The sequence below is a fragment of the Anarhichas minor genome, unplaced genomic scaffold (genome assembly GCF_050575085.1).
Source record: "Anarhichas minor isolate MPS153535 unplaced genomic scaffold, ASM5057508v1 ptg000033l, whole genome shotgun sequence".
NCBI lineage: Eukaryota > Metazoa > Chordata > Actinopteri > Perciformes > Anarhichadidae > Anarhichas > Anarhichas minor.
Window position 1 is genome coordinate 8,512,028 of NW_027466479.1, and position 16,917 is coordinate 8,528,944.

At 43.0% G+C, this 16,917-nt stretch overlaps 3 protein-coding genes across 3 annotated transcripts; 1 reads left to right on the top strand and 2 right to left on the bottom strand.

Annotated features, from left to right (window-relative positions):
- Positions 1 to 2,503: 2,503 nt before the first annotated feature.
- Positions 2,504 to 3,060, bottom strand: aard (alanine and arginine rich domain containing protein). The gene is made up of 2 exons (XM_076105995.1): positions 2,836 to 3,060; positions 2,504 to 2,626 (listed from the first exon to the last, which is right to left on the bottom strand). Exons 1-2 carry the CDS (start codon positions 3,058 to 3,060, stop codon positions 2,504 to 2,506), a joined length of 348 nt encoding a protein of 115 aa, XP_075962110.1.
- A 4,502-nt stretch (positions 3,061 to 7,562) lies between these two features.
- Positions 7,563 to 13,419, top strand: LOC142965291 (double-strand-break repair protein rad21 homolog A-like). Its single transcript, XM_076106156.1, has 13 exons — positions 7,563 to 7,706; positions 8,303 to 8,432; positions 8,729 to 8,828; positions 9,355 to 9,461; positions 9,947 to 10,156; positions 10,537 to 10,662; positions 10,812 to 10,940; positions 11,243 to 11,466; positions 11,566 to 11,722; positions 12,160 to 12,317; positions 12,513 to 12,638; positions 12,810 to 12,893; positions 13,108 to 13,419. The coding sequence occupies exons 1-13, from the start codon at positions 7,563 to 7,565 to the stop codon at positions 13,297 to 13,299; spliced, it is 1,887 nt and encodes a 628-aa protein (XP_075962271.1). The 3' UTR covers positions 13,300 to 13,419.
- A 920-nt stretch (positions 13,420 to 14,339) lies between these two features.
- Positions 14,340 to 16,758, bottom strand: utp23 (UTP23 small subunit processome component). The gene is made up of 3 exons (XM_076106269.1): positions 16,356 to 16,758; positions 16,090 to 16,264; positions 14,340 to 15,402 (listed from the first exon to the last, which is right to left on the bottom strand). Exons 1-3 carry the CDS (start codon positions 16,541 to 16,543, stop codon positions 15,004 to 15,006), a joined length of 762 nt encoding a protein of 253 aa, XP_075962384.1. The 5' UTR covers positions 16,544 to 16,758; the 3' UTR covers positions 14,340 to 15,003.
- Positions 16,759 to 16,917: the final 159 nt, after the last annotated feature.

A 16,917-nucleotide genomic window follows, 5' to 3' on the forward strand; every position in this document is an offset into this window, starting at 1 on the left:
GGGTGTGGTGTCACACTGAGCATTAACCCGCTCAGCTTGATCAGGAAAAGGCAGAAACTGTGAAGTTTCTTTATGAGTTCTTTACTGATGATTTCTTTCCTTTATGAAATGATATTTGGGCCTGTTTGTTTTCCTCTCTGTCCAGCAATCAACATATCTAAAATGCATAAAAGAAAAAACTAAACATGCTTTTGTTTTTTTCCGATGTGTAGATGGAGATGCGTTCCCAGGACCAAGCTCTGATCCGGCAGCTGATGGAGCTTCACTCCGGCATCCAGGAGCTCAAGCAGGAGTTGTCTGAGGAGGAGCAAGATGAAGAAACAGACGAGGAGGGAGAGGAGGAGGAGGAGGAGGAGGAAGGGGAGGGCAGCTATTGGGACTCTGAGAGCGAAAGAGGAAGTGGCAGCGTCTACTTCGGCTCAGGGGAGGTGGGCTTCTCCATTTCCTGCCTGAAGACGACTCCGACCCTTTGCGCAAAGGTTTTATCGAAGAGGTCCTTCAACCGGAGGAGCTCTGTACCATGAAAATTCTAACTATTAGAAGAACTTCAACTTTCTCCTCAACTTCCTCATATCCTCTAAGGCAGTCGACAAGGTGGAGCAAGATAGATATTTGCAGTTTCCCACCATAAACCTCCACCCTCCCTGTATTTTGTTTTTCTAGAGAGAAGTCCGACAGGAGGATGAGTGGAGTTGAGGAAAGGAAGAGGAAAGCGATATAGGTCACTCTAATGGCTTCTTTGGCTTGTTGATTCTGTTTTCATAACTAAAATATGACATTGTGAAGTAAAACACATCAATTTCTGACAGAAAGCTATGAACTGTTTTTGGAAATACAATTATACGCCTAAAAGTCTGTAGTGTCCAGTCTAAATTAAAGTCCTATCTCACTCGCTATGCTGCTGTCTAGCTGCTGGAGCACCACCGGATTTAAGAGCAGCTTCTTTCCTCAGGCTGGGAGACTCCATAATTCATCCTCCACCTTACATATAATGTAGCTTTGTTTTTTGTGTTTTTCTTATGTAGCAAAATGGGACTATACTGCATTTTGCTGCACAACCCTGTCGTACAATGACAATGAATAACCTTGTAACCTGCTAAGAGTTATGCATCCAGCATGCATCCAGCATTCGGCTAGCTTTGCTTAGCATAAAGACTGGAAACAGAGGGAGCAGCTAGCTTGACTCTGTACGAATATCAACTTCAGTTTTTGTACAGATTAAACAAATAAGTTACAAATGCGTTAATTGGTCAGCTTTAGAGGTGCTAGTAGATGGATTTTATTGACTCGGGACAGAGCCAGGGAAAGGGTTCCCCCCCCTATATTTAGTCTTAATGCTAAGCTAACCTAAGCAAAGCTAACCGACTGGTGGCTGCAGCTCCATATTTTATGGACAGGTAGTCAAGAGTGGTATCGATCGTCTCATCTAAATCTCAGCAAGAAAGTGAAATTGAGTTGTTTTTTTTAAATGCCCAGCTATTCCTTTAAGTTAGTACAAAATCTGTGTGACAGAGGATACTATAAGTCCTGTATTAAACATTGACTTAAAGGCAATCTTTGCTGTCTTTGGTTAGAATTGAATGTGAGAGAAACATGTCCTCTCTATGTAGACAAACAGTAGCCGGTGATACAGATCAGAGCTGAATCTATACAGATGTTGAGTTATGAATTTGCGGGTTTATATGTATTGATTTTATGAATGTGTAAGTGCTGGAAGCTCGCTGACCTTTTAACGACATGCAACTGCATGCACAATGGATTAAATGCAGCAGCGGGACAGCCTGGAGTTCATTGCATTGTTATTGCCCACATGCAGCGATGAAGCATTTTGTTGACAGTGACATTGTTCCATGTATTTGTGAATATCTCTTTGAGAAAGTATTATTAGGATACATAAGCTAGTACAGCGAACCAATATGTAAATCTATGTTTTAAAAGATAACTGGTGTCAGATTGTTTGTGTATAGAAGGTATTTGTGAAAGGAATAAACTAGAATTATTTTGGGAGTTAACAACCATACCTGAACTTCTAGCTCTATGTTAAACAGATACTGTACCGTATGCCGTGCAGTATTCCAGCACAATAAAGATATGAAACCACTCATGGTGCAAATTTTATTTTTTTGTCAAATCACAAAACAATGGGACAAAAGTGTTTTTCATTTTTACATTTATAATGCCTTGTTTTCTGACCTAAAGTAACAAAACGTGTACAAAAATGTTTCTTTAATACAACTCTATATAAGTACAAAACATCTAATATTAACAATGCCAGCATCACAGAACAGAAAGCACATTTTGTCCCACTCTTACTTTACGTGCAACTGGTGTCTATTACCATGACACATTTTTTACCAATTATCACAAGCAAATGCATTTGATCTTTGCTGCTCAGTTGCATTACAACCATTTCCTTGCCTGCCATTGGTTCCAAGGCATTTTTCCACCTTTAGTCACTCTTAGGTCTTCTCCACCCAGAGAAGGGGCTCTCTGCTGGGGCCAGTTACTGCTGATCGTCCCCTTCTACTTCCAAACCTCCGAAACTCTCCCTCCTCAGTCTTTGGATCTCTGTGTTGAGCCCCAGCAGTGTCTGAGCCAGCTGGAGGTCCTGTGAGCGCATCTCCAGCTGCAAGACAACAATGAAAGAACTGAATCAGCATGTTTGAAGCTATAATGTATACGTTTAGATGGCAAGACACAAAATGTGTTGGCTCTTTCCTCCAAATTGCCTCTACATTTATGAACTGACACCATCACCAGATCAATCGGAGACATTTCTGGACACGACACCTGTTGCGAACCAGCACAATACGTCAAATCTGTCAGAGAACTCACCAGTTCGGACCTCAGCCAGGTTATCGCTCCGTCTATCTGCGCCCTCCGCAGCTCTTCGTTGGCTTGGTGACTCCTGCCGATACTGACTGGTCTGACAGTGGAGCCAGAGCCTTGTGGATTTCCTCTGGACTCTCCGGTCGCCCTGAAGGCATGAATCAGTTTGTTTTTAATGTTCTCCAGAACCATGGTGGACAAAGTGTCCTCGCTGTGACTGTCTCGGTCCATGCTGGGAGGGTACGAAGGTGCAGGTGCAGTATAAGTGTGTTCCCGTCTCACGTGTTGCCTCCCAGCACTTTCTCTGACAGGCTGGTATACACTTTCTCAAAAAACTCTGGGAAATCTTGCACTCCACTAGATCTCCTCCTCTCCGGACTGGTCTTCCTCCTTTCCTTATGTGAACAGGATTCCGCAGCACAAGTCTGTGTGCTTCTGCTCAGCAGCTACAATCATCCCTTTTGCCTGCCTGGTGTTGAACTGGCTTGTTTTGTCAATGTTACTAAGGAGAAACTGCCCTGCGCCTGAATGCCCCATCTCCTCCTCCTCCTCTTCCTCCTCCTCCTTTGGGTAACCCTAATAAGAATGGTTGAAGAACTCGGACAAAGACTATTGTTGCCTCCAAAAAGAACTGAAAAGACCCCCCCCCCCCCCTCCCACCTCCAACCACCACTACACCCTCCCCCTCTTTCACCCCCCTTTTCTCTCTTTTTTTCCCAGTCTATCCCGCCCCCATACAATTCTAGTGTGAGAAACGTGTTGTGAGTGAGCTCTCATTTGGACAAAGTGCCCATGTGTAAACCTGTGTGTGTGTGTGTGTGTGCCTGCATGTACACACAAAATCCATCAAACCCCCAGAGGACTTTTTCAGGGCTTCTCCCTAAATGAGACCTGCTTGTCAGCTTAGGAGACGGACAGGTTGGACGAGGTAGGAGACACAGCCTCAGTGTTAGCCGATTCAGAGGCACAAAGGCCATCCTACGGTGAAATATAACCAGGCTCTTTGTGCCAGGAAGTTAAGTCCGTTCCCTGTGGGGTTTGTGGGATGGTTTTTGGCAACTGTGAGCAGTTCCTCCCCCCTGACTTCTGTTCAGAGATGAGACAGAGTTCTAGTGTATATTCCTCCCTGACTTATGGGCCTGGCTGTGAAGAATGAGTGGGCACATTTGGAGGGGACATCACACACAGTTTTTTCTTTTTCCCCCAAAAGTGATTCTTCACTGTGAGGTATTGTTTTGCTCTTTTAAAGTGCTATGTCATAGGAAACAAAGAGAAGTGTGTGTGTGTTAGTGTACGTGTGTATGAGAGAGCGAGAGAGAGAGAGAGAGAAAGAGAGTGAGAGAGAGAGAGAGAGAGAGTTGAGACCTTGTGATGTCCAACACCCTCTTTAAAAACTCTCAGTCCACACACTGAGCATCAAATAAATGTCTGTTATTTGCAATTCTGTCATAGAGTAATCAGTGAAGACGGATGGATGAGCGTGTTGGAGAGAGACAGAGTAACGCACTTGTCAGAGCCCGTAAGTCGTGAGCTATTACTCCATTTGTGCAGAGGTCCGTAGAGCGTGAGAAGAGGTTGGAGGGATTGGGCCGCCTGTCTTGAAGGTCAAGGAAGCAGGGCGACAGGGTGCAACTACGACAGGGACAAACACGCCGCCAGATACACAGACTGGGCCTCAGGTGGTGGGGTGGGTGGTGGTAGATAGCCCTGCATTCCACTGTATTATGGTCAGAGCTGTCCAGCGCTGGCCTGTGTAGAGATAGCTCTGGCTATGCGAGTCTAAGTCAGAGGCAATGCTTCTTTTAGTACTTTTTTTACTTTTAGGTTGCAGGGAGGTGTTCGGGGCCCTGGACACCCCCATGTTTGAAAAACCAATGCCCCTATGGTAGAGAAAACAAAGTGCCCTCTAGGGTGCCCTTTCAGTGGAGAAAATGCCATGCAGTGCTACATGGGCTTCCTTTAACATTTTACACCTGACATTTCTTAATTCAGTGCTGATGGGATCATGTGTGTTGTCTTAATGTCGTGTTTCAGCCAACTTTGCTGCCTCCTGGTGGCGCTTTTACCAATGTGCAGAATTTCACAACAATTTTGCAAAAGTCTTGCAATATTTTTTTTTTAATGTAACATTTGTTTTTGTGTGTATTTAAATTTATGCAACTTGTGCTGACATTCATCCAAATGGAGACTATTTTATCTAATAGCATAAGCCGGTGTTCACTGAGAGATCAAGGAGATCAAGGAGTCATGAAATGCCTCATAGTTTAACTGCCTTCGACCCATAGACCTTCTGTCAGAGGACACGCAGAGAAAGCAATTTGTGTCTCCTCTGCTCTTTAGCGGGTTTCCTCCAGCAGCCTAAGGGACTGCCGGGCTCACTCCTCTGTCAGCTGAGCTGGTTCTGTCTCACATGAGTAAACTACTGTTCTCCACGTTGAGCTAACTGATGTCGGGTCCGATCTGGCCTGATAAAGCTGATATTGTGTTCAGGCCAAACACAATATTTGCAGTAGACTTTTAAGAAAAACGAGTTTAAGCAAGATTTAAAATGGAGGTCAAATAAAGTGCGAGTAAAAGACAAAGCTGACTTTAAGGCAACATTTTGCTTAAAGTTCTGAAGATCAAGCAATACTTTTTATAAGCTAATACATTATTGTATTAGAATATAATTAGCAAGTAAAGTGAATTTAAGTTTCTAATGTGGATCCAGCAAAACAAGTGTTTACCATTAACTTCAGTCTTTCTATCAGTGTCACTTGAGCTGATGATGCATCAGGTCACACTCCTACTGTCTATGTTATGTTTTACATTGAAATGATTACGACCACAATATTGTACGTTTCATGAGGGCATGAAGTGAAGTGTCATTGCTCACTAATACCCATTCAGAAAGAGCAAGTGCTCCCTTGGTCCAACACAACTCACACCACTCATGGTTTTACTCGTGGCTTTCTTCCCATGGTTCCTCCCACTTCACAATGATACTGGAACAGAGTAAATATAACAAGATCATTGTTTGTTGTGTGAGTGGACCTAAAAAGATCGGCTGGGATTATGTTAATACATCGTGTTAAGGAAAAGAATGCACAATTTCTTGTGTTTGAAAAAGTGCAGATTAACTTCGAACTAGATATTTTAAGTATAGATACACACTTATTTTTCTTATTGATAATGTGATAGATTTATAGGCTACATTTACATCTGCTCAGATGTCTTTTTTTAAGTGTACTGGGGTATTGCTATATCTTTTTTAAACTCTTATTTGTTTGTTTGTTTACCATATTTTATTGTAAGTTTTCGTATTTTAAATGATGTCATATTGCACTGTTTTACATACGCACCAAATCACCAAGCCAAATTCCTTGTATGTGTAACGTACTTGGCAATAAACAGTTTCCGATTCTAATATTTGTAAGTGAATGATCTGAAAAACAACAAAATTAACAAGAAAGCTCAGAAGGTTCAATATATATCACTCTGAAATGGGCCATTCTGCTTAATGAGTAGCCTACTTTTACTTTTAGTACTCAAAGTATATTTTGATGCGACTACTTTTATACTTTCACCAAAGTAAAAGGTCTGAATACAGCACGTCCTCCACCGCTGAGGGTACAGAGGTAAAAAAAGACGCACAGGTGCAAAGCTCAGCATCCCTCTCCCTCTCTCTCTCCCGCATCAGCACCACTCTGGGGGGGGGCGCGAGGGAGGACGCCATCTTGTTTGTTTTAGTCGGAGGAGGGGTGGGGGAAAAAATCCACCACCACCACCCGCAGCAGCAGCACCACGGCCGGCAAAAGGAGAGAAGCACGAAACGGCTAACCGGTGAGTCCTTACGGTTCATGTTAGATTTCTCTATGAAGCGTGTCGGTGTCCAAAAAAACAACAACAAACAACCACACTGGCTCTGCGGTGCTCGGGTTCTGATTGACAGCGGCTAACGGCTACTGCTGCTGTCCGCATCATCACCTGTTGTGGCACACGGGGGGTCGGGGGGGGGGGTTAATGCGGTTTAATGTAACTAACGTGTCGTCTCCTGTGAATGACATTCACTGCTACAAAGAAAGCCTGTCTGGACGCTTGTCGGTGTGTGACGCTACTGACTCTTTCTGATAGAAACAGTTAATGTTGTGACAGCTGTGTTTGGTGTAACCGTAGTCGTCACAGGGCTGCAGGTCAGGCTGACGTTACCTGACAGTCACATCCACGTTAAAACCACGTGATCAGTAAAATGTTAAAGACTCTTCTAAAAACAAACAAAAAGACACATGATGTGCAGTAAGATAATCCTATTAGGTTTGTTACTCATCTTACTTAATTACTTAGTCTTTCAACTACTGTTTCTACTGGTGAGATGGAACCATTTTAACTTTAACTACTATTTTCATCTATAATAACACATCATCTATTAGTTGATTGTCGTTTGATTATTAGTCACCACATCCGCAGGGCTATGCGGTCTTGATTGGAGTAGTTTCCATACCAGGCAATCATTTAGAAAAGTCTTAATTAATGAGCTTGCACCCTGCTATGAACTGTCACAAACCATTTCTGCATCCTCAAGAGCCTGCTTGCTTTAAGACCACACAATGAATGTGTCCTTCACACTGTCGTGCTTTGTTTACCTGTTGTGAAAAAGTGTTGTTATTTTCAGTCATGCAGTATTTTGTTTCCTGTCTCCAGGCCTCCCCCTATCCCCTATCCCCTTTCCCTTGTGGTGAGAAGGCGCCGAGGCGATGTTTTACGCCCACTTTGTTCTCAGCAAACGTGGGCCGCTGGCCAAAATCTGGCTGGCGGCCCACTGGGACAAGAAGCTGACCAAGGCGCACGTGTTCGAGTGCAATCTGGAGAGCAGCGTGGAGAGCATCATCTCGCCCAAGGTCATTTTCTCAGGGTCTTCACTATTTTTGATACCGCGTGTTGATCTACAACCAGTCACATTCACAGTTATAAGTCTCATCTAACGGTGTCTGTTATGTCTTTGAAGGCTCCTTGTAACCTCCGGCTTCACATGTAAACACAGTCTTGTATCATCTAGTGCACAAACGGATTCATTTTGTCGAAGAGAGAAGAAAATAATCAGTCAAAATTAGAGCAGTTGGTTATATTATCTCACAAATGCAAAACATTATAAACACATTTGATTACTTTAATTTCATATCATTCTGAATATAGATATTTTGAATTGTGTGCCTGTAAATTGGCAATATTTTATACATAATTTAGGGCCTTTGTAACATGTGATCAACAACTGTTCATTTGATTGAATATTCTATAGATAAATTAATTTAAATAACCTTTATCTGCAGCCCTAGTCTCATTATCAGAGCGTTGCAACATTTTATCAACTGTAAGACAGACGCTATTAGAGGCAGTTTGGACTGTTGGGACATATATATAAAACAAGCTGCAGATTTATTTCACGGTGTCGTCACAGATCATTCATGCACAAACCTTTTCCTCGTTATTTTTACAGATGAAAATGGCTTTGCGGACGTCAGGGCATCTGCTGCTGGGGGTGGTGAGGATCTACCACAGGAAGGCCAAGTACCTGCTGGCAGATTGTAACGAGGCCTTCATCAAGATCAAGATGGCGTTTCGACCAGGTTGGGGACAGAATGCAGCTTAGAAGTCAATTAAAACCCTCAGCAGATTCTATGCTTACCTCTGGTGCTCCATATTACATGCAGTGATTGAAGCATTTCGCATATCCCTTGAAAATGATATTATTCAGTAAATTCTTTCACCATTCCCCCCATAAAAAAATGACTATAAATAGGTGACATTAATAATTGTGTCCACCTCTTCTTGATTTTCTGTCCTTTTCCACCAATCTTGAGATCTTTCTTAAAACCACACGAGTTATGTCACACATGCTGTAACTCTCTTCTCTACATTTCAGGCGTGGTAGATCTTCCAGAGGAGAACAGAGAAGCAGCCTACAACGCTATCACGCTGCCTGAGGAGTTCCATGACTTTGACCAGCCACTACCAGACCTAGAGTGAGTCCTCTAGAGTGAGAGAGCATTAGGTAGAGACACACTAGGAACTAGTTCCAAACGCGGTGATCAAAACTAAAAATGTGTATTTTCTTTTTTCAGTTTATATGCCTTTATTAGGTAGTCGACGAAATAGAGGTACATGGTTCTTTGCGTCCTGGAAAAACCTGGAAAACAATTTGACAAATTTTCCAGTTATTGAAAACACATGGAAAATTAGTGAAAAAAGTCCAATGTCCTGGAAAATGATTTTAACATTTTCCTTTAGCTGAGAATCTATCAGAGCTCCCAAAAGTTAAAAATTATATTCATTAATATAATTCATTTTCTCTTTTCTTTCTGCCTGTAAAGTTGATTATTTACAAGCACTTCATCACAAAATAACTGCTGGAAGGCATTGAATAGTGATAGATAGATATTTTAGGATCACATTTCATCTTTTTCCACTGCTTGCAAAAATATATAATTTGAAGAAAAGTGCAGTAAATACATGTTGAATATTGAACTGACTGTGGGGTGTTTTGTACAGTGATATTGACATTGCTCAGCAGTTCAACTTGAACCAGAGCAGAGTGGAGGAGATCACTATGAGGGAGGAGGTGGGCAACCTCAACCTGCTGCAGGACAATGACTTCGGTAGGCATCTTTTTAAGTCACATTTTTGAACACTTAAAGGGCCAGTGTGTCGCCTTTAGGGGGATCTTTTGGCAGATATGGAATATAATATTAAAAAGTGTGTTTTATTTAGTCTATAATCACCTGAAAATAAGTATTGTCGTGTTTCCGTTACATTAGAAAGAGACGTTTGTATCTACATAGAGAGCAGGTCCTCTCCACGGAGTCTGCTACGTTTCACCGCCATGTTTCTACCGTAGCCCAGAATGGACAAACCAAACACTGGGACACTGGCTCTAGATAAGGCCACCATAGTTCTCTTACACGTTCGGCACAGGAGATAAGTTTCAGTTAGTTGCAATCTGCAACCTCGCCGCTAGATGTCGCCAAATCCTACACACCGTCCCTTCGATGTACTTTTCTCTGTTGACAACTTATTAACTTCCTCCACTCGCCCACATTCCATTCTGCGCACTGTGAAAACACACACGTTTCTGTCAGTGCAGCCGACTTTGGTATGGACGACCGGGGGATGATGCGGGAGGAGAGTGCGTTCGAGGTGGACATCATGGGAGTGTCAGCTTCCAACCTGCTGCTGGAGGCTGAGGGTGGAGCTAACGCGATGGCGGACAAGTCCAACCGTCTGGAGTACGATGACCAGTACAAGGACGACTTCGGAGACAATCCCATGGAGAGCAACGAGGAAGGCATGCTTGGTAAGATGCCGTCAATGTTATAGTCACATAGACAGTGAGAGCAATAATGTTAGCTTTCTGCAACACTATAGTTTGAGACTTAAGTCATGGGAAAACGTGCATAATATAATATAATTGAGAGCATGCCTATAGTTTTCATCTGATTTCCGTTTTACGACATCTGTAAGTGACCCTGTTTATCCTCTTGAATTCTTGTGTGTTATTCTTTACGTTAGCCTTTTTAAAAAACATTTTGTTTTTTTTAATGCGATGAATGATGGCCCCTTTTTGTCTACATGTATATTTGAAATTTGACCAGTCAGACGGACTGTCAATCTAAGTAAAATATCTTAATAATAGTAATATCGGTAATAATTGAACGACCTCACCTCTCTGTGAAGTGGACAAGCTGCTGAGCAACGAGGACGGAGACGGCATCTTCGACGACCCTCCTGCCATCGCAGAGAGCGTGATGATGCCTCAGGACCACGGAGTCGACGACGACGACGACTTTGATGCTCTCTCAGGTCGGTTCCGCACTTAACCTCTGCAGTGGTCCACTTAAAAAACAAGCCACGTTGTTTGATGTTGCAATAAGTTAAATATAATATATACAGTTGAAATTACAATACACTTACCGACATGTATCCAACATGCTGTGATTGTGTGTTGTTAGCGGGAGCCCCAGATAGTCCGGACTCAGGCCCAACGAAGCCCCTCCCAGCCATGGCAGACCAGACGGAACAGACCACCCTGGTTCACAACGAGGAGGAAACCTTCGCCCTGGAGCCGATTGACATCACAGGTGATGCAGCTGGTTTTAAGAGACAGCAGCAACATTTCTTGATCCCTGTAATTTTGTGTTACAGTCTAAATTCCCGATACAGTTCCAGGTCATTTTTGATGGCTTTCCTTCCCAAGATCACATCTTTAACATAGTACCACTCCAGGTGGCATGGTGGCAGAAGGAAACAAAAATCAGAGACTAGCAGCAGATAGAAAGAGCTAACACCATCACGAAAACGATTGAATTGTTGATTATAGTGTCTTCAGAGCGATTGTGGTTTACTGAGCGGATTCGTCTCTGTCTCCCTACGGACTGTGCAGTGAAGGAGACCAAGGCGAAGCGTAAGAGGAAGCTGATCGTGGACAGCGTGAAGGAGTTGGACAGTAAAACCATCCGTGCACAGCTGTCGGATTACTCCGACATTGTCACCACCCTGGACCTGGCACCTCCCACCAAGAAGCTGATGATGTGGAAGGAGACGGGAGGAGTCGAGAAGCTTTTCTCACTCCCCGCTCAGCCTCTCTGGAACGCCAGGCTGCTGAAGGTAAAGAACCCGTGATATGATTGTACAAAGCAGCACGGTGATAAGAATGAAAAAATACCATATCTTTCAGGTTTCTGCCTCTTTGCTTTCTCACTCCAGATGTTTACAAGGTGTCTGACACCACTGGTGCCAGACGAGCTCAGGAAGAGGAGGAAAGGTGGAGAGGCCGACAGTCTGGATGAGTTCCTCAAGGATCTGGAGAACCCGGAGGTGCCCAGAGAGGAAACAGCAGCACACCAGCAGAGAGACATCATGGGTATGAAGTGGCTGCTTGTCTACATTTATGCTCGAGTGTGGAAGGTCACAACACAAACTGTTGAATTTGGGTTATTAATCATAATTTGGTTTTTAGTATGAAATTCGCAAGGTGGCTGTTAGACAATAGTACGATTTGAAATTATTTTTGAGCTCGTGTTTTTTTCCTCTAATGGTATTTGTTTGTGGCAGACGAGGACAGTTTGCACAAAGTATTTTTAAAGGAGAGTTTTCAACTGACCTTGAGTCATTGATTCTCCCTTCAGAGGGAAAATTGCTTTTTTTTTTTTTAAATAGGATGTGTGATTGTGGATCGCTACAAATATTCTCAGTGACAATGAACCGAAACATTCAGCATTGCCATGCACAAAAAAACGTCTATTTTGTCCATGCACAGTTTTTCTAATATATACAGTTTCTCCCAATTTCCCCTTCCAGACCAGACCATCATGGAAGAGGCCAGTGTTCTGCAGACTTCTGCTGTGGAAGGCAGCAGGACCACGCTGGACGAGTCGGTCATGCCCCCTCCATCCCCCCAACATGGCCTCAAACGCAAAGCCCAGGACACAGAACCAGCCCTGCCTGTGAGAATAGAGGTCCCCCTAGTAGCAGTGTCTGTATATACTGAAGCAGATGCACTCACCCTTACAACTTTTCCAAATCTGATAGCACCTCATATCAGATGCCAGGCCTACAAAAAACTCAGACTCTGTATCCTCCTTGACTCTCTCCTCTAGATGGGAACTTTGGACCAGCAACAACCGCCGCAGGGGTCCATTAATGTGCCCCAGCAGCTGGAGGCCTCCAGTGTGGATCTACCCCCAGAGGAAACCACTAACATCAGCCAGATGATAGAGCTGGACCTGCTCGAAGACAAGGACAAGAAGAAGGACAACGACGACGACTCTGATGACGAGGCGAGATAGAGATTTACAAAAAACTTGCACAGCAAACTTGATGTTGTGTGATTTTATTTGTTGTTGTTTTATAGTTTTTTTCACACCCCTTTCAGTTCATAAGTAAGGAAACAGAACACTGACTATACAATAGGTATTATTAGTGTTTGTAACTGTGTTTTTCTGTGCCAGGAGGAGGAGGCGCGAGGAGGACACCAGGACCAGGAGGAGAGGAGGTGGAACAAAAGAACCCAGCAGATGCTCCATGGCCTCCAGGTGTGTATTTGTACACAGCGTATGGGAAGAATATGATGACGTCTTGTTGCTACAACTTAGAGTTGATGTTTTTAACTACTTGTCGGAATGGTCACATCCAAAATAATTTTTCACCATCATACATAGATGTACCAAAGTGCTACTTGAATAACTTCAAAACATTTTTTGAATGAAGCCTTCCTTTCCTGACTCCCTCCGTCTCCTCTTTCCACAGAGGGTGATGGCCAAAACGGGTGCCCAGTCGGTGGGCCTGCTGGATCTGTGCAGGAACAACAACAAGAAACAGGCCGCTGCTAAGTTCTACAGTTTCCTGGTTCTGAAGAAGCAGCAGGCGGTGGAGCTCGTCCAGGAGGAGCCTTACAGCAACATCATAGCTACGCCCGGACCTCGCTTCCACATCATCTAGAAAAACACAACTTTAAAGTTCCAAAAGGGGGAAAAGAAAAAAAAAACTCTTCAGTGTATATTCTGCCCACAACTGTCGACAAACTGGTTTTATTTACTTATTTAAGTTTGTTGACTTTGTTTTGTGTATGTTTAATCTTCTGTCTGACAATATTTTAATATTTTAATATCAATCAGTGGTGGGAGGACAGAGGTTTGAATAACATGGTTGAATTATAAAGAGGTTTCTTCCTTGAAAAATACCACAGTGAGGATTGAAACTCCAAACAATCGGCACTTTTCCTATTTTTATTCATTATTTATTGTATGTTTTATTATCAAGACTCACTTTATAGCTAAGTTTGTAGTAAGTAAAAAAAAAAAACTGAGCACTGAGCAGCATTCCTTGTTTTTCAAGCAGACGTCACTGACGTCCCTCTAGAAGCCGCTGCGTTGCACCGGCATATTTAAAGGAACAGTACGTTCACAGTGCGAGTGATAACTCAATCAACCACGCTACCTGGAGTCTCATCGGTCCCACCACTGCAGGAAAAAAAAAAGTTCTCATGTACACTGACATTAGCCGAATGGAGCATGCACTATATCCAGTCTGCCAGAGTACATTTAAACAGTTACTACGGTAGTGATTTGCAGACTCAACCAGCAACTAACCATTGAACAACTGTAGCGGAGCACTTTAAGCATCACAAACTCCCAAGTTGTCGTTTTTTGTAAATGCGTTGCTTGCGTCGTCGACTGATTGCACACAATTATAGTTGTGTCCAGACTTAAGAAAAAGAGCTTCATTTTCTACCTATAGATGTTGTGAACATCAGTGGCCTGCCTTAGTTGCATGCCCTGTTCTGAAATATGTTTGGAGTAGAATTGCTACAGAAACATGTTTATTACCGTGTTGCTCTTTTATTCTTAAAAGACTTGAAGTTCATGACAGATTTTTTATTTATTCAGTGTCCCTTTTATATATATGTATATAACCATTTAGTTACAACTGGGTGACACGCAGTAATGTAGAACTCCTGCCAGTGTAAATCAAGTAGACACTTGTTCAATATTCATTTATTGATGTAATATATATATATTAAGAGAATTAATTGATTATTTAAAAGGAAAATAGATTTTTAATCTAAAGAATGACGCAACCAAGTGAAGTCTGAATGGACATATGTTATGAACGTTGTCGTTTGGACTCTAAACTCATCGTACGAGAAAATACAGGTTGAATTTAGCCGACATCAAAAACCACAGCGTGCAGTAAAAACAAGCAGACCACCAAGTCGTTGTGACCACTCTCCCTGTGCTTCTGCAAAGACAGCTGAATGCTGAATATCTACTTCCATACAAACTGTACATCATGTAATGTCTGAGTGCTTCTTATATTCTAAACTATGTGCCTGTAAACCTGCCTTTTTATTTTGTATAAAAGCCAAGACAAATCTTCCGATCACAAAAATATTGCTATGTTGCGGAGCAGTTTCAGTCTTATGCCTGTAAGTCCTGAGTATTGGAAACTGTTGCGACATTTTTTCAAAATAAAACAAATACTATGAGCATTATTTTAAAATTGCATTGTGTTTGTGTGTGTCAAACATTGGTTTATTCTATGCAGGGACATCAGAAAAACAGACCAGAGTGGAATTATTTCATATTGGGAGCGTGGACATCTTAAAATAACATTTATTGAAGAAACGAATAGTCTGTCTTCCTGCTATGCATGTGTTACTGCAGGAGCAGACACGTCTCCTCCCTCCGTCCTTGGTTTCTTGTTTCTAACTCTTTTCCTCTTCTCCCCGTCCTCAGTCTTCTTCTTCGGCGGCGTCGGCCCGCCTTTCTTTTTCTTCTTCAGGCAGCTCAGAGGGTTAGGATTGCTCCGTTTCCTCGTCCTCTTCTTCCCCCGCCGCTCTCCGTCCTTCTGGTCGATGCCCTGAACCTCCTTCAGGCTGCGGATGCTCTGCTGCTGGGCCGGGCTGACCAGCTCCCCCAGCTGGACGGCCCGGACGTGGTCGAGGGACGTCTGGCAGGGCTTGTCCAGCACGATGGTGTTGAGGATGATGTAGAGCAGGGGAACGCCCGGGATCTTCTTCAGGCCTTCAGTCAGTGAGCGGTCCTGGAGAGCACACGCACCAAATACAGGAGATTTGTGTGAGGGGATGCCAAAGTTTACTTTCAAGTTTACCTCCCGCAGTTACACAGCACTCCATTTAGCCCTAGTTTAGTTTGTCCTAAGGAACTTCTCTTCTTATGATTTTGTCCTAAGGAACTTCTCTTATGATAATATGAAGGTTCCTTAACTGATATCTAATTGGTTTCCACTATTTTAGGGAGGTCCAAAGCTCTTGCACATAACAAGACCCGTAACAAGCAGCACCATCTGCCAATAAAGTTAAGGCTTTATTAAGGAAACATATGCTGCAGGGTTAAACAATGTAAGCTTATCTTAATTTGTCACTTAATGAAGTATACCTAGTTGTATTAGTAACGAGGTATAATTTAATTCTACACCCTTGAAATAAAAGCTAACTTCATGAAGGCTATAATGTTTAGCTTTAGTCGTTAATGTAATGGAGAGGCGTTGAATCAACTCTAGGATCATTATGGAGCCTGTGGTTTGTAGCTAATATTTTAATGACCACACAGCACCAACTCTCTTAATCAATTCACACAAAAAGTGAACACTATGATCTTCATAACGTAGGATTTACTGCAGGGCTTTTGTATTAGACTGCATTAGTATGAGCTACATGTACCTAATCAACTGACAACTGAACAGATAGCTGGGTCTCATTATATTTACCTGTGTAGCAACGAAGTAGTTGTGAGGGTTCGTCTCCCCCAGCATGGACAGCAGACAATCTGAAGCCGGGACAGGCTCCTTGAAATGTGGACACCTCCTCGTCTGGAACCTCTGCAGGATGAGTTTGGCTCCGTACAGATCTTTCCCCAGAGTCTCCAGTTCTTTCAGTGCACAGCTGCGATTAGAGAGTAAGTAATGGGATGTCCGAATGTTACATGTAACCTGCACATAGGGTAAATAACGCTGTGTAAATCTAAAATACTCACCTTGTGGTGCACAACTGCACCTCTCCCATCAGGTATTTGGGCATTTGCTCTTTGATCTGAATCTTATTCGTCAAAGCCGCCTGACAAAAAGTCCCATCGAAGAGGATCTGAAAGGGTTCCCTGAAGCTGAAGTTGTATTTGTAGAAACTTATGGTTTTCTTGGCTTGTTTCTGTCGCTTGAGCCCCATGGCGGCTGGTAGGCGAGGTCGGAAGAGGTTCTAGTTGTTCACGTTAAAATGTCCGTTGCAGTTGAAGATGATATATTTTCCGGTTACATTGACTGATGGATTTCTTTCATACACATTTTGAAATGATTACTGTCGGATACTCAAGCGTGGATATTTCTAATGTACACAACACGCTTGCAGTGCCTGCTTCTCATGTCTCCGGGCGGAAACAAGATACACGATGATGGTTCCGGTGTTGTGTCGAGTTGTGCCCGTGCCTGCCGTCGTCGACTGCGGTAAAGTCAGCAGACACTCGGATCTCTGTGGTCAAACCAGCCGCCAATTAAATGTTAGTGCACCTATATACTGACATTCATGGTAAACTCGTTCAAACG

Coding starts and splice junctions, on each gene's coding strand:
- LOC142965291 (XM_076106156.1), top strand. CDS start 7,563: ATGTTTTACGCCCACTTTGTTCTCAGCAAACGTGGGCCGCTGGCCAAA. Junction 10,157..10,536: donor CAACGAGGAAGGCATGCTTG/GTAAGATGCCGT, acceptor CTCTCTGTGAAG/TGGACAAGCTGCTGAGCAAC. Junction 12,318..12,512: donor CCCTGCCTGTGAGAATAGAG/GTCCCCCTAGTA, acceptor AATGTGCCCCAG/CAGCTGGAGGCCTCCAGTGT.
- utp23 (XM_076106269.1), bottom strand. CDS start 16,543: ATGGGGCTCAAGCGACAGAAACAAGCCAAGAAAACCATAAGTTTCTAC. Junction 16,265..16,355: donor GTGCAGTTGTGCACCACAAG/GTGAGTATTTTA, acceptor CTCTAATCGCAG/CTGTGCACTGAAAGAACTGG. Junction 15,403..16,089: donor ACTACTTCGTTGCTACACAG/GTAAATATAATG, acceptor TGTGCTCTCCAG/GACCGCTCACTGACTGAAGG.
- aard (XM_076105995.1), bottom strand. CDS start 3,060: ATGGACCGAGACAGTCACAGCGAGGACACTTTGTCCACCATGGTTCTG. Junction 2,627..2,835: donor CCTGGCTGAGGTCCGAACTG/GTGAGTTCTCTG, acceptor GTTGTCTTGCAG/CTGGAGATGCGCTCACAGGA.